The 13985-nt window shown below is 38.6% G+C and overlaps 1 protein-coding gene across 10 annotated transcripts in view; it reads right to left on the bottom strand.

Annotated features, from left to right (window-relative positions):
- SHISA5 (shisa family member 5) overlaps positions 1 to 13985 on the bottom strand; it is a 36321-nt gene that overhangs the window by 12279 nt on the left and 10057 nt on the right. Inside the window, exons 4-8 of one of the 10 annotated variants that reach the window (XR_013957697.1) lie at positions 8144 to 8259; positions 7168 to 7386; positions 5122 to 5205; positions 3079 to 3135; positions 336 to 424 (exon numbers count right to left, since the gene is read on the bottom strand). Coding sequence is in view for 6 of the 10 variants with exons in the window: in XM_080625886.1 (XP_080482012.1) it covers positions 5126 to 5205; positions 7168 to 7386; positions 8144 to 8259; positions 8766 to 8803 (453 nt within the window). In the remaining 4 variants the exon portion in view is untranslated. Of the gene's footprint in view, positions 1 to 335; positions 425 to 1108; positions 5206 to 7167; positions 7387 to 8143; positions 8260 to 8765; positions 8808 to 13985 lie in introns of those variants that run through there. The other 9 variants (XR_013957699.1, XR_013957696.1, XR_013957698.1 and 6 more) reach the window with 9 other exon arrangements.

Below are 13985 nucleotides of genomic sequence, written 5' to 3'. Positions count from 1 at the left end.
CCAAGTACATCTACACTTGTTTCCACTTTTGACTTCAAAGTGGTATAGCCTAGGCTATATACAACCACTATATACACTATATACAAACACACAAATCCCTACACTGTCACCAGCAGAAATTGTTAACAACATCGTAGTACAAAATTAAACCATAGCTTTTAAAAATGAAGGCATTTTCTGTAACTGAAAAGTTCATGCTCTTGAGGAAAAACTAGGCTGCACTCCTCAAGAGAATGGGCAGACAGGTATGCGTACAGAGCTGCCATAATTCATTATTTGTAAAGCCATTTACAGGGACCAGTCTTTTGTCAGGATTATTGCAAGATTATACTGACCTTCAGTAATTCTTCCCTTTTTACATTCTCTTTCAACTTTTTCTTGGGATTAAAGAGATCCAGTAGCATATGCAACAGTTGATCGTCCCCTGAAAAAACCCAAAGTATTTTTACAGATTATGGGACTACCGGTTTGCTACCTTCATGACCTAAAAACAACAGAACTTAGACTGTTCTTACCAGACACTCCCTGAACAATCCACGGCATAGCAGTTCTTTTTTCAAGGCCAGTAGGCATTTTCCCAACATGTTACAGATAAGCTGTGCCTCTCTTAACTGAGGAATTTACTCTGGCATCAAGCGCAGCTACAGGGCTGAATAATGAAGTACTGAGCAACAACACAACAAGTCATGTTCTATGCATGATTATCACATTCCTCAGTCAGTAGCAGCCACCTATTTTCTTGCCCATGGGGATGGAAACTCCAGCTCCCCCTCTGATAAGCATTTTCCTCCTCCAGGAACTGAGACAGGACTAAAGCCAGGCAGAAGATGAAGAAAGCAATCACCATTACTAGCTTACCCATTTCTCAGGCAACTTTATGCAAAAAGGAGGACAACAGCTTGCTGACGTGTATTTTAAGACCTACAGACAGTAGCCCTTGACCAGTTGTAGCACAGGAAAAGGTATCTGTGTTGCTAAGCATCTTCCCGTGCTGATCCAAGGACCTGAGGTACTGCATGGATTCAAACACACAGCAGTTTATTTCTACTAAAGCTAGATACAGAATACAGTAAAAGATGCATCATTGAATAAAATATTTAGGGAATTTGCACCTTATTAAGGCGTTACCTTAATAAGGTAACACCTTATTTTCTACAACTCAGAGAATCATTGAAGAGTAGATTGTAAGGGGCCTCTGTAGGTCATCTAGTCCACCCCCCTAGTCTAAGCAAACTTTCACAGACAACTGGTTTGTGTCAGGTCAGGTCTCAAAATACCTTTTTATAAACCAAGGTGTAATAAGACAAATACAAAATACCTCATCATATAGCAAAAAACATCTGACCAGAATTGGGTTTATTCATATTAATCCCACTCGTGTGAACTACTGCTTAAGAAAGTTTAGCCTGTGCTAGACTATTAAAACAGCAAGTTATTTTAACTACTGAATAATGTGTATATAATATCTTAAAGTGAAAGACTAATGAGTCAGGGGCATGAATACAACCTTTCATAAGAATTTTTTTCGTAACTATTGAAAATATAACAAAAACATCAGCCAAAAGATGTTTTCACAGAGTAGAAAGCATTACTTACCACACATTGAACTAGCCAAGTTGATAAATGAGGCATGATATTCAACACACAAGTCAAAATATACATTGAGAAGATATGAAACTTTAATCAAACTATAGACTTCTGTGAAGTCTCCCATCTTGTCTACACTAGACTTTCAAAATGTCTTGGGATTTGTTAGCTAATGTGTTCATACTTCACGCATTTAACTTACTCCTTAGACTAGACAAGGCTTTAGAAGCAACCCTTTTAGATGAGCTTTGAAGCATACTGTCAGAATATCATTCAGGAGCTTATATTGTCCTTGCTTTATGTTGTGACCTGTAAATTCAATTAGGCTTCAGTCTCCACTAGCAAAAGTGATATTCATGATATAAGGTTACTAAAAACATACTTGGTAACACTAGCTGTCAAACACAATGAAGTAAAGTGTGGCTTTGCAGATACACTCCTAAATAATACTCAAATTGAGGCTAAAAAACCAGAATTGATAGAATATACCTAAAAGACTGCATTTATTACAAAGGCGTATAGAGTTTATGCCATTACTTTTGAATACGTACATTTAAACTACAAACAACATACAAAGCTAGGTTACAGTATGTAACAGAATCAACAGTTACTATCTAGTAAATTCAGTACAACATAAGTATGTATTTAATTTCACAAAGCAGTTCTGAAACAAAGGCACTTACAGAATTAACCCGCCCAAAGAAAAACAAAAAATAAAAAAAAAAAAACAAACACACAAAACCCCCACATATACTCTTTCAACATATAACATCTCAATTCCATTCCCCCTCCTCTATGGCACTGTGGATAACTAGTCTGACATGAAAGCAACAGCTACCTGGACTGACACATCTGTAGTGCTTAAACCAGAAGTTTATGGATCAACTTCTCCGTCTTTTCTATAACCATCCTATTCTCTCAACTGTATGAAACCAGGTTTAAACAGGATGCATGGCAGCAACTACATAAAATGCCTTATTGTTAATGATGATAAATACACTAACAGTAAGGAAAGAACTGACGAAGTGCTCCAATTATGAATTAAGTGGACTATTTTCTCTTATTTCAACAACTTTTGTAACTAGTAGTTCCTTGTATATTAATGATTCATTTCTTCACCTGCATGTAGTTTTCATTAGCATGTGTTTACTAAAGGTGTAAATTTTCAGGCTCCTTCATCTCATCCCCTCCCACCACTCCACATACAGTAGTGTTCAAGGCAATTTATTTGGTCTGTACAACATCTACACCAAAACTTCAGATTCAGGGACCTCTATTATTGTTGCCACTTTACTTTCCTCCTCTCTCTTTCTTAGGGATGGTGGCAGATGGCTGAGCCAATTTCTCATGATATTGCAGATTTTTCTTTCATAACCAAAAAAAGAACCTTATTTACACTGCCACGAACTGCATGCTTTTCACATCATCTGGAGGAAAGGAAGAGCAGTGCGGAGTAACCATCTCATGAAGCCAAACACCAGAACATTGTACCTGTACTCCAAGAGCTACGTGGCAAACTGCATCCAGGCAGCTGGCTCTGCCCTCCTTCTGTAGGAATAGACACACAGGGGTATGATCTGTAGCAAGGGAACTGTTTCTGCAGTTATTCAGTGCCCTCCCACACATTAAAAATTCCAGATTTCTAGGGAAACTCATCCCCCATACAGGAGACACTGTGCATTTCTGGTTCGCACGTAACTCCAAACAGTGTACTGAAGCATCACCCAATTTCTCAGGAGGGAGGAAGGAGGAGGAACACACAGATACAGGGCATGCATGCTCTGCAAGTGCCTCCTGACACCATTTCATGCTATTAACTTCAACACTCTCAGAGAGGTTTAACGGGGGCACATGCTGTCAAGAATCCCAATGCTAAAAGCTTTCTACAAGTTTCTTTTGAAATGCCCTGAAGACTTTCCAGAAAACCAGAATTAGAATAACTCAGAAATAGACTTCAAAAATCAGGAGGAGAAATAAAGCTGCCTTTGACTGCAGCAGTTTTCATTCATCGTATGAGGTAAAGCAACGCCACCATTGATGATTTTCAAATAGTAATATACTCCAAATGTAGAACCACAGGACAAATGGCTCAGCCTCTAAAAAAATAGAAGTCAGTGTATGAGATAGATCAAAGTTATTTTACTAATTATGTCACAGGGATACATACAATGGGCCAGACAGCTCTACTGAGGAATAACAACTTGTATTTCAATGTTAGAAAAGATAAAATTGTAGAGGACACTAAAAAGAAATCATGATTCATTTGATCAATACAAGGTGCATAGAACCAAAAGCCTTACAACCATTAGTAATAGTCATGAGGATGCGTCAAGACATTTCATGACTGCAAGCACCACCTTCTTGAAAAATATGTTACCTTGCTTTGGCAAGGTCCCACCACTCTTCCATTTCCTTCACTTCTTATTCTCTGCTCAGCTTTATGAGAATGGTGAAGTCAAAATGGAGGTTTAATTTCTACTGTGTGTTGGGCTGGGATTTCTTACCCTCCTTTCCCATTATTATTCAAATGCAGACCTGTCATTCTGAGGTTCCTGCCATCTGCAGCTCCCACTAGAGACAGTGACAAGCCCCAAGCATTTAAAAACACCTGTAAAATAAATTCCTCCATTATGATGAGGCAGTACTAAACACTGGCAGGTACTTCTGTTTAACGTATTATTAAGGAGCTAATTTGTCTTCCAAACTCATCAACAACAGATGATTTAAGTAACCTTGTCCAACAATACTTGGACATCCAACAAATACTCATTCAATAATTTAAATTAAGAAGTCTCAGGTTTTCAGCTTTTGATCTATTTGTTCTACTAAGTGGCAGGTAGTTTGGTTTTGTTGTTAATTTCTAGCACTAAATTAAAAGGGCCTGAGAAAAACACCCAGTGAAGGCACAGTTTTTAAGTCTTAAAATTCAGAAAGAAAACAAGGAACTCATCAACTCATGCTATTTAGCACAGCAAAATGAAACTAGGCCAGAGAATTATATGTGGTTTGCTATGGGTTACAGAAGGAAATTGTGTTTCAAAAAAGGAAAACTCCCTTTTGAATGGGAAAAGTATTACATGGTATCTTACCTAACAATAGTAGCCTCAAAACAGGCAGAACATACGTAACAGATATCAGGTAGCTTCTAAAGAGATTAAGTTTTTATGTTTTAATACCGTGCAAAAGTGCTTCAGCTTTGGGCGTTTGGTAATGCTTGTATTAGACCACCCCTTTCAAAATTATTGCACAGCAAACGTTATTGTGGTTCTTACTTCTGAAGTTCTCCTCCTTCACGCTTTCCCCATTGTATACAGAACAAAATCTCTTTTTGTGTTTGAGGTATAAATTAACAACTTCTGCAAGAGAAATAATACCGCCTCATACTTGAAGCATTTAAAAAAAAGATACAGAATTAACTTTCACTTTACTGAGACATAGGATTGCTGTCTTCCAGAAAAATATACCACTGTTGCATGGTGTAAACAGCACAAATTATACTTTTAAGAGTTTTGTATGCAGAAGAGAGTAGATGACCTTTTCAATAGGTGGGCTTCTGAGGATCCACATAAGCAGGGTTGTAAGGAGGCTGGCTGATTGGGTAAGGTGCTCCAGCACCAGCTGCAAAAGCAAAACACAAGAGAAAACAAATCTGTAAAACTTAACATTCTGAGTTCTACATCTATAATGGCAACTTCTGTTTTAAGCACACAGTTAAGAGGCTCAACTTATCTAGCATCTTAACTGGACTTGAGAACAGGTTGTGCTAACTCGCAAAGCATCCATATTTCAAAAGTAAGGTCACAAAAACCTTTATTCTTGTGGTCTGGTTTAGGTTTTGTTTGTCATGCTTAACTGGAAATGTGTATTATGGCAGCCACAAGTACATGGTTAGCCTTCAGGGGAGGACATAGTCTGAAAAACAAAGAAACAGATCTGGTCCAAAAAAGCAGCCAATGCAAGTCAGAGATGCACAAACAACAGGACATACCCGATAGAAGCGAAAATAAACCACTGGGCAAAAGAAAAAGGACCAGAGGAAGCATCTTAGGATTCTTTCAGGGAAAATGCCTTCTCAGTAAGTGTCACAGAGTCAATTAAAAATAAAAAAAAAGGGGGGGGGGGGAAGTATACCATTGCTACCAAGCACATTAAAGAGTTTGACTTGACTTACATACTAGAATGTATATAACTCAGAAGCTGTCTCTATTTTACAGTATTCTGGGACAAGCAGTTCTCAAGTGGCATCTTCATTTTCAGGTCTCTTAATCAGCACATTAATTCAAATAACGCACCACCTGATCAGATCCCTGGAACACGTAAGTGTGGGTATCTTTTGCTGATATTGTAAAGTGAGTGGGTTTGGCTCCTGTGTGACAGAGCAGATATCTTTTCCTTTGCATAGGACCTAATTAAGAGGCTGCCCCTTGGTTAACAGCAAGAAAAATAAAGGAAAGAGATCTCATTTTGAGGCGTTCTCAGCTGACAACATGGAAAGCACTTCAAGATTTTCCCAGAAAAAAAGTATTTTAATAACTAACAAACCGGTCACAGTTTGAGAAACCAGAGTAGGAGAAGCAAAATGACTAGTTTATTGGCTCACTTTATCACATGATAAAAATGAAGCCATAGCACTTTGGATAATTCCATAAATCCCACAGCTTCTTCAGTTTACAAGAGAAAGTCAACAGGCCTGCCAAGTCAGTGTTTTTACATGTGAGGCTGGTCTGCACACTGTTAATGTGCAATTTCTAATTGGTATACAAATGCTTAAGACCATGAACAGCCATTTTATATTTGAGCTGTCACAAAAGAATTACTTTCTAAGCATTATCTTAGGATTCCTTCAGGAATTCAGGACAATACTTTGCTTGTTACTTAGAAGGATAAACAGTGTGGTTTGTAAGAGGGCTTAAAGATCCCAGGAGAGGTAACAGTCTAGTTTTGACCACTCTGAAGAGCCAGGAGCCAATTGTTCAGGGAACAGGTATTACCAGCAAGAGTGGGAATTAGTAATAGCAACAATAAAGCTGCATGAAAACAAAGTTGTCAAAGAGGGAAAGCAGAAAACAAAAAGATTCCAATAATTTAACTTCTAGTTATTCACAAACTTGTCTGAAGCCGATCAGAGACTGTATTCTATGGAAATAGTGATGAACTCCTAGAAAATGCCATCTGTGTAGAGACTGAAACAGCCAGCAAATATTAATTAGAAAGCGTATGTAGAAACACACAACTACTACACATACGTTAATTGGCCTTTTAATATGAAATTTTAACAGTATTAGTAAATTACATTATTTAAATATTGTACTCGATGCTCCAACAGTCCCACATAGCACCAAACTTTGCAAATGCAGCTCCAGCTACATCTCCTCTTGCAATGTTTAACATAGAAATAGTGATGGGGAAATTGCAAGGGTGAATTACAGCACCCACCATAACTTAAGTTTTACATAATTTGTTTACATTTACATTCACATAGTCATAGAAAATAATAAATGTAAATAATACAAGATTTGCTCCAAAGCAGTTGTCTCTTCAGCTGTTTAAGAGACGAACAAGCACTCAGCATTGTCTTACCTGTCACTGTTTCATGATAAGCCGGGGGTCCTGATGGCTGCATGGGGTAAGGGGGAGGATACTGTGCAGGGTATGGTGCTATTGGCATTCCAGGTTGTGGCTGGATAGCCACAGGCTGATATCCTTGATAGGGGGCTACTTGGTAGTTGGGTGATGCTCCCTGTTGTTGGGGATAGGGAGCATGAACCACTGTAGTGGAAGTAGTGGTGGTCACAACAGCTACAAGCAAGCAAAAGGAACATGGTTAGTGTCGGTGGTTCTAGAAGATCATCTGGGACAGCCAGTAACAGCAATGTAAAAAACATTCTCTCTCAAGCTCAATTTCTCATTTCAAAATCTGGGCAATTTTAATTTGAGTTCCACAAAAGACTTAAAAATGTATGCCTCTAAATAATGCTTCCATTGATCTTGGTGGCAATGAGAGCCTTCAGGTACTGGGAGAGCAGCCAACTTACTTCCTTGTTTCTCAACCACAAAGAGCAAAGAGTTTTTGCCTTGGACTCTTTAAAACCAGGAACCCAAACCTGCAGCCAAGGTATCTATCATTTGGTATAAGACTGGAAAACCTACTGATTTTTAAATGTTACCTGCTTTTAAGGGTTAAGATGATAAATATCTCCTTTATTAGGTAAGGAGCTTCCTACCACCATTGCCCAAATGAGTTTCCTTTTCATGTTGCCTATACACTAACAAATCCCTATCCCCTGCTTACTCAAACAACAAAAAACTAAACCCAAACCCCCATGTTGGGGGATGGGGAAGAGAGAACTTCTAAATGCTTAGAAAATATTCCAAAACACCTCTCTGCAACTTCTCATTCTGAAGCAGCTTAAATACTTATTTTTTGTGTTTAGGTATTGCAACTCCTGCAGCAGAGAAGTAAGGCAAGATTATTTCCACCTTTTATAGGAACACATGGGGGGATGTGGAGGCTTGTTCAAAGATGTAAAAAAGAAAATAAATATCCAGTACTTACGCCTTGGTCTTCGACAGGCTTTATACAAGCAGCAACACGAACAGGTGAGGCACAGAATAATAGTAATTATAATCACCGCACAAACAGCAACTCCAATCGCAGCAAGGGTTCCAAAACTGCAAAAAAGATACCATCAGAAGTAGTAAGATTCTTTTACACAAATTCATCCTTCATCCTGATCTTCTGTAGCAAACACATTGTTCCTCCTCCAATCTGTTACTACTTCACACATTTGAAGAAATAACTGTCAAATGCAGGGCTAACATGAGGTCAGGCCTGCTAAACCAGCAGAAGCAGAGCAACCCCCATCAAGGCGCATGCTCCTCTGCGCATGAAAAGGACCCAACATGAGTCTTTGGTCCCTCTCATTTTAGTGACTCTGTGATTCTTGGTATTTTAGTACAACTCTGTGTCCCTTTACGTACTCCAAAAGGTAACAGCAACAAATTTCAAAATCACTGCTTTGATGACTTAATTTTCCAAGCATTGCTTGACTGCTCTCAACACACAGGTAGGCACGAATGAGATGAAGCACCCCGGACTCTGGGATAACAGCAAGCTCTTCACGCACTGGTAAGACCTCCCACGCCCAATCTCGAGACAATTTTGGTACTTAGCAGACCTCTCCATGCTGCAGATTCTTGGCAGGTTCCTTGGCATTTGTAAACAGTTGCTTTAGAAGCCACATTTCTTGTGCTTTGGAAGATCTGAAATTCTGCTAACTTCACTGCAACAGCAAGTATGCTATGCTGCATTTGAGAGACATAAACACTGCCTAAACCACCAAAACCTAGTATGAAAGGCCAAAGATTACACCAGCTTTAACCATTGCAATGAGTGTCAAATGATGGAGATGACTGTTCATAGGTTTTGTTTACCACACAGGGAAGAGAAAGCATCACTGTAAATCATTAAATGCCCGGTGACAATTCCCTTTCAAGTGTTAATTCACATCCCCTGTTTCCTACTGTCTAAAAATCAATGAAGCTCTTCCACAGCAGGCAAGGTCTTCAGCATTTTCATTTCTTAATCTAAAAAATATATATATACAAAAATAAAAAAAAAGCACCATACACCAATTTTGGGAACAATTGCAGGAAGTCAGTTTTAATGAACAACAAGCTCTAAAATGAGTAGAGAGCTGGTTTTATACCCATCCTGTTTTTCCTTCTACATAGAGATTTTGGCCACAGAACTCTCTAGGTTTTGCTCTGTTTTTTACTGCTCAGTTTCCTGTTAGCAGCTCTGAACAAAACGACGTCTCCAGAACCTCCAACAATTTCTGCTTGGCTACCAACCAGCCACCAAATGTGAAAATTGATTTTGAGTATAAATGACACTGGAAAGGTAAATCACTGACAAGAAGTAAAAAAGAATCATTCTATCCCTAGCTCAAATTGGGAAAATCTCCCCTCAGCAATCTAGAGCAACTTAACCCTCAGTAAGATGGACACTAAAAACCAAGTTCTTAAAATGCATTTTTGTTTTTTCCTTTAAGAGAGGCTCCATCAATTTTACTCTGTTTCTGCAACAGCTGGAAAAAAAAGCTTCTTCAAGAATCTGAACAACAATTTTATCTAACGGTAACTGTATTTTGTGCACCGATTTTGTTAAGTACTAAATATAATCCTACGGCTCTACTCCTCAAGTACTAAATCCAATACTGCAGATTGCCTACAGTCACTGCATCTCAGTATTTACATGTAAAACAGGAAGCAGGAACTGCTGCAGCCTCCTGAAGTCAGAGAAGCCACGTCAGAAACACTACCAGGAAAGCAAAGATGATTGCAACACAGCTGCAGATGTAAAGATGCACACATGCTTTGTCACATTTATTTGCACCTTTACAGAATGTTTTTCATTTGCTGACTTGCACACACAAATGCATTCCTAACTGTGATGTTTTAAATGCTCCCCCCATCCTCACAGGCATTAGTTTCACTTCAGGACAGGAAGTTCACAGCCAGCTCACCTCCACCCCAAAATCTCATCTCTCCAAGCCTGGTAGAAAAAGGAAGATATGAAATGCAATTGGTGGTGTAAACATGCACAATGATACCACATCCTGAAATACAGGCTGCCTCCTGTCCACAAGGCCAACTTCAACCACACATCAAGTTAGCCTGGAAACACAAGCTGAGTATTTGTGTATCTGGAAATGGATTAGATATAAGAGTGACCTGTGGAATTTAGATTAATTCTACAGGGTCCTCACTAGATATTCATTATATAAATTCATATATACACACGAGAAGAAAGAGAAGTGTGCACAATGATTCACACAGTAGACTTAACTTGCCCGCAGCGTTCAAACAGCATGAATGTCTGTGACAAACCACAGACACCTCTAGAAAATGCATGACAACAAACGTTACCTACAATTACTGCTACTTGTGGAGTGCCAACAGCATTTTCCTTGCTCTTGTTCCCTCTTCCCTATCAACCCTGAGAAAGCTCTCTCACTAGGGAAGCTAACATTTCCATTACACACATTATTACCAAGCAACATTAGCAGAGACAAAAAAAAAAAAAGTGTCTTCCAGGTTCTTCCTCAGCATTTTCCCCAGTAAAGCAAGTAAAAACAAACTCACAACAAACCCACCAAACCTTTTTCCTAGTGAACTAGCTATGTATCCAGGAAGGAGATTAGGCCTGAAAAAGAACACTAAAATTTTTCACTTCTACAGACAATGAACTTCTGAACTTTAGCAAAAGCTGGCAAAATCAAAGAAACTTAAGAAATGGAGAAAATGGACAAAGTGGAGAAACATCTACACATCACAACATAGCACAGCAGGAAACCGGCAGAGCGCCCTTATCTTTCAGAACCAAATTTGGTTCTGATACAAGAGAGAAAACAGCACAAGCATTACCTGCAGCCAAGCTGGCCACCAACAGATAAACACTGGTCAGTTTGAAGCATGGGCTCCAATAGCTTATTTTTAATAAAGTTTATTGCTCACTGAAGCACATATCTCACTGCGTATTTACTACCTCTAATAAGGAAAGTGACAAAAGCAAAGCTCAGAGGAAACAAAAAAACCCCAACCACTACCATATCCTCATATTCACCATGTTATTGGAGACACCCTGTGCATTTTCGTAATTTTTCTTCATCTTTGCTTAAAATGACACAATCATGGCATGATGACATTTTGCATCCATCTTTTAAAGAGCTAAATAGAAACACATATTTAAAGTACAAGTGTATCAACTGTATACACTTTACAGTGCAGTTGTGTGTAAACAACACTGTGGTTTCATTCTATCCATGAAAATACTGTGTGATTGCTACATGCCAAAATTATAAGCCTTCAGAAACAGCCCAGTGAGCAAAATAACAGACAGGAGTTAGTTCTTCCCAGTTTTCTAAGAATTGTACACAACTGTAGGCATTTTTATCACCTATTTTACATCAGAAGCATAATTTTCCTGCCAGTGCTTGGGCTCATGCAGACTGATGTCTTTGAAGCAGCAGAAGATAGTGTGACTTTTACAGGCAACAAACCAGTAAGTGTTATGAACTTGCAACTTGTGGCATCAACACCTTCTTTCAACATTAGAGCTCTTCAAAAGTTTGTGGGTTTTTTTAACTATTCCTATTGATGATCAAAACTAGCAATACTCTTAGAATATCTGAACAGTCAGGCACTACCTTATACTGCCCTAGCAGTACTGCCCTGAGCACTTCTTCCTGAACATTCAACAACATAAGTCCCAAAAGTGCAGGAAGCTAACCACAAGTAGATTACTCAAGTGAGGCCAGAATGGTGTTCAGCATACTTTACTCAGTAAACCATCTAAGCTTCAGGACACAAGATATTCCAGATACTTCATAAAGACTCTCTTGCAGCATGTTAACTCCAGAAAGCCTGTACTCCTTTCTTAAACAAAACCACTGCTTCATTAATTGCTTTTGCTTGATGAATCTGTCTAAAATGACTTTGAAAATATTTGAAAAAAATATATTCACATTAAATAATTACTTCTGTTAGCATTATACATAAATGAAAAAGATCAGACATGAGGGATTGTAGCTTAAAGATTCTTCCCCTAAACAGTTAACCAAGAAAGAGAAATCAAACAAAAACCCAAATCAAAAAACACACCTTCCCCACTGCATTCTGCAAACAAACATCAAGGTGTAGAAATCAGAGAGGCCATGGCACCAGATCATAATGCTCTGCTGGCTTCACAGTCTGAACACGGGCTTCCAGACTCCCACATCATATGTACCCAAGTCTCTAAATAAAGCACACCCTGTTATAAACAGCTTGAGTTTATTCACTGCCATTTCCTGCTTCTTTCTTCACATGAAAGCTAACTTTTGCCAATAATTTAAAAGAAAACAAAATCAAACCTAATAGCAGTTCTATTGCAGCAGTTATAAACTGCAACTTCTCATAATATCTACAGGGAAGTAAATGTGAAGAGATGACTCCCTGCCCTTTCCTACCACAATCTCTCTTTCCTTGCTCTATTCTACCCGTGTTCTTTCACCTTTGGAAAGCACTAAACTGTATGTGTGAGGAGCATACCTCAAAGACTCACCTTACCTTTAAAGTTGCCTAATTATTCAAAATATGTATCAGTTCTCATAAAGGCAGGTATGTGACCAGTGCCTGTTTTACTCCTGTTGGTACTAAATGAGATACAATGGGCATATTAAAATGTGAGTATCAAACACAAGGTCTAAATAGTACTATTTGTAGAAGTTAATTCTCAGGGCTGCCGTTCAGATCAGAGATCTCAATCTTAAACACTGTCAAGTGTGTGGGGGGGGGAAGTAAAATGCTTTCAGTGTATTCAAGGCCTTTTAAAACATCCAAGTTTCAGTTCCAGCAACGTATTATTAAAACTCCTTAACAGTCTGAATCACTTAAACTAGCAACATTCTGTAAGCCCTGCTGTAAATAAAGCTTTTGCGTGCATTCATGACAATGGTGGACACTGCAAATTCTGTCTTTAAAAAAAAATAATCCAAGTAAACAACAATAAGACCACCTAGTTCTGACAAAAAATAGTTTAAGCAGAAACTATTGTGAAAACTCATGAAACTATAGTGAAACTTGTGAAACTCTTTATTTCACAAGTTTTAATCTATTCCAAGATTTGTTCTGTTCTACACGAAAAATGTTGGCAGGGTCCTTTTCAAAAGCACAGCTGCTTTTAAAAGCAAACATTACAAATACCGAGTTATGGCTGTAACACTGGGTGGTCTGTAAAGACTTTAGGAGACAATTTAGGCCATTCCTAAAAGTGTAAAAAAATGAGTATTCACTATCATTCTTTACTGCTCCACAAAAGGAGACAGTTCCCAGAAATGTGACAGGATGGTAAACGTCCAGACTTGCCCAGACTCAGGTAGAGGGCATGCCCAAACAAGTCCCCAGACTGAGATGCTTTCCTAAGTCCAGCAGTTTAGTTGTGGCCATACAATGCCACATACAGCCTCTAAAGTTTAGCAAGAAAAGAAATGATAAACTTTTGTTATTTTGTTAAGAAAACTCAAAGGGACTTCCAAGAGTCTCTCAGGAATTCATTTTTACAACTTTACAAACACTTCTTGATTTACAGTTTTAGCATGGAGATTCAAAACACAAGAACCACTTCACTAGACTCAAAAAACATTAAATAAGTTACTATTATACAGAAAGCAAACTCCTGTGAGGCTCATACTCACAGGAAATAATCACCATGACTTTGACACTTGATAAGATTGACCAGCCTCCCTTAGCACAGCTGGGTTTTGGGCCACAGAAGCTTCAGCACATGTGGACAACCAAAACCATAGAGTTAGTCTCATAGTCCAGGTGCAATCACACTAGTTGCTGGGTGTCCA

This window comes from Psittacula echo, assembly GCF_963264785.1.
Source record: "Psittacula echo genome assembly, chromosome: 9".
NCBI lineage: Eukaryota > Metazoa > Chordata > Aves > Psittaciformes > Psittacidae > Psittacula > Psittacula echo.
Note: the sequence above shows the minus strand (reverse complement) of the source record. Positions and strands in the feature narration are given on the sequence as shown.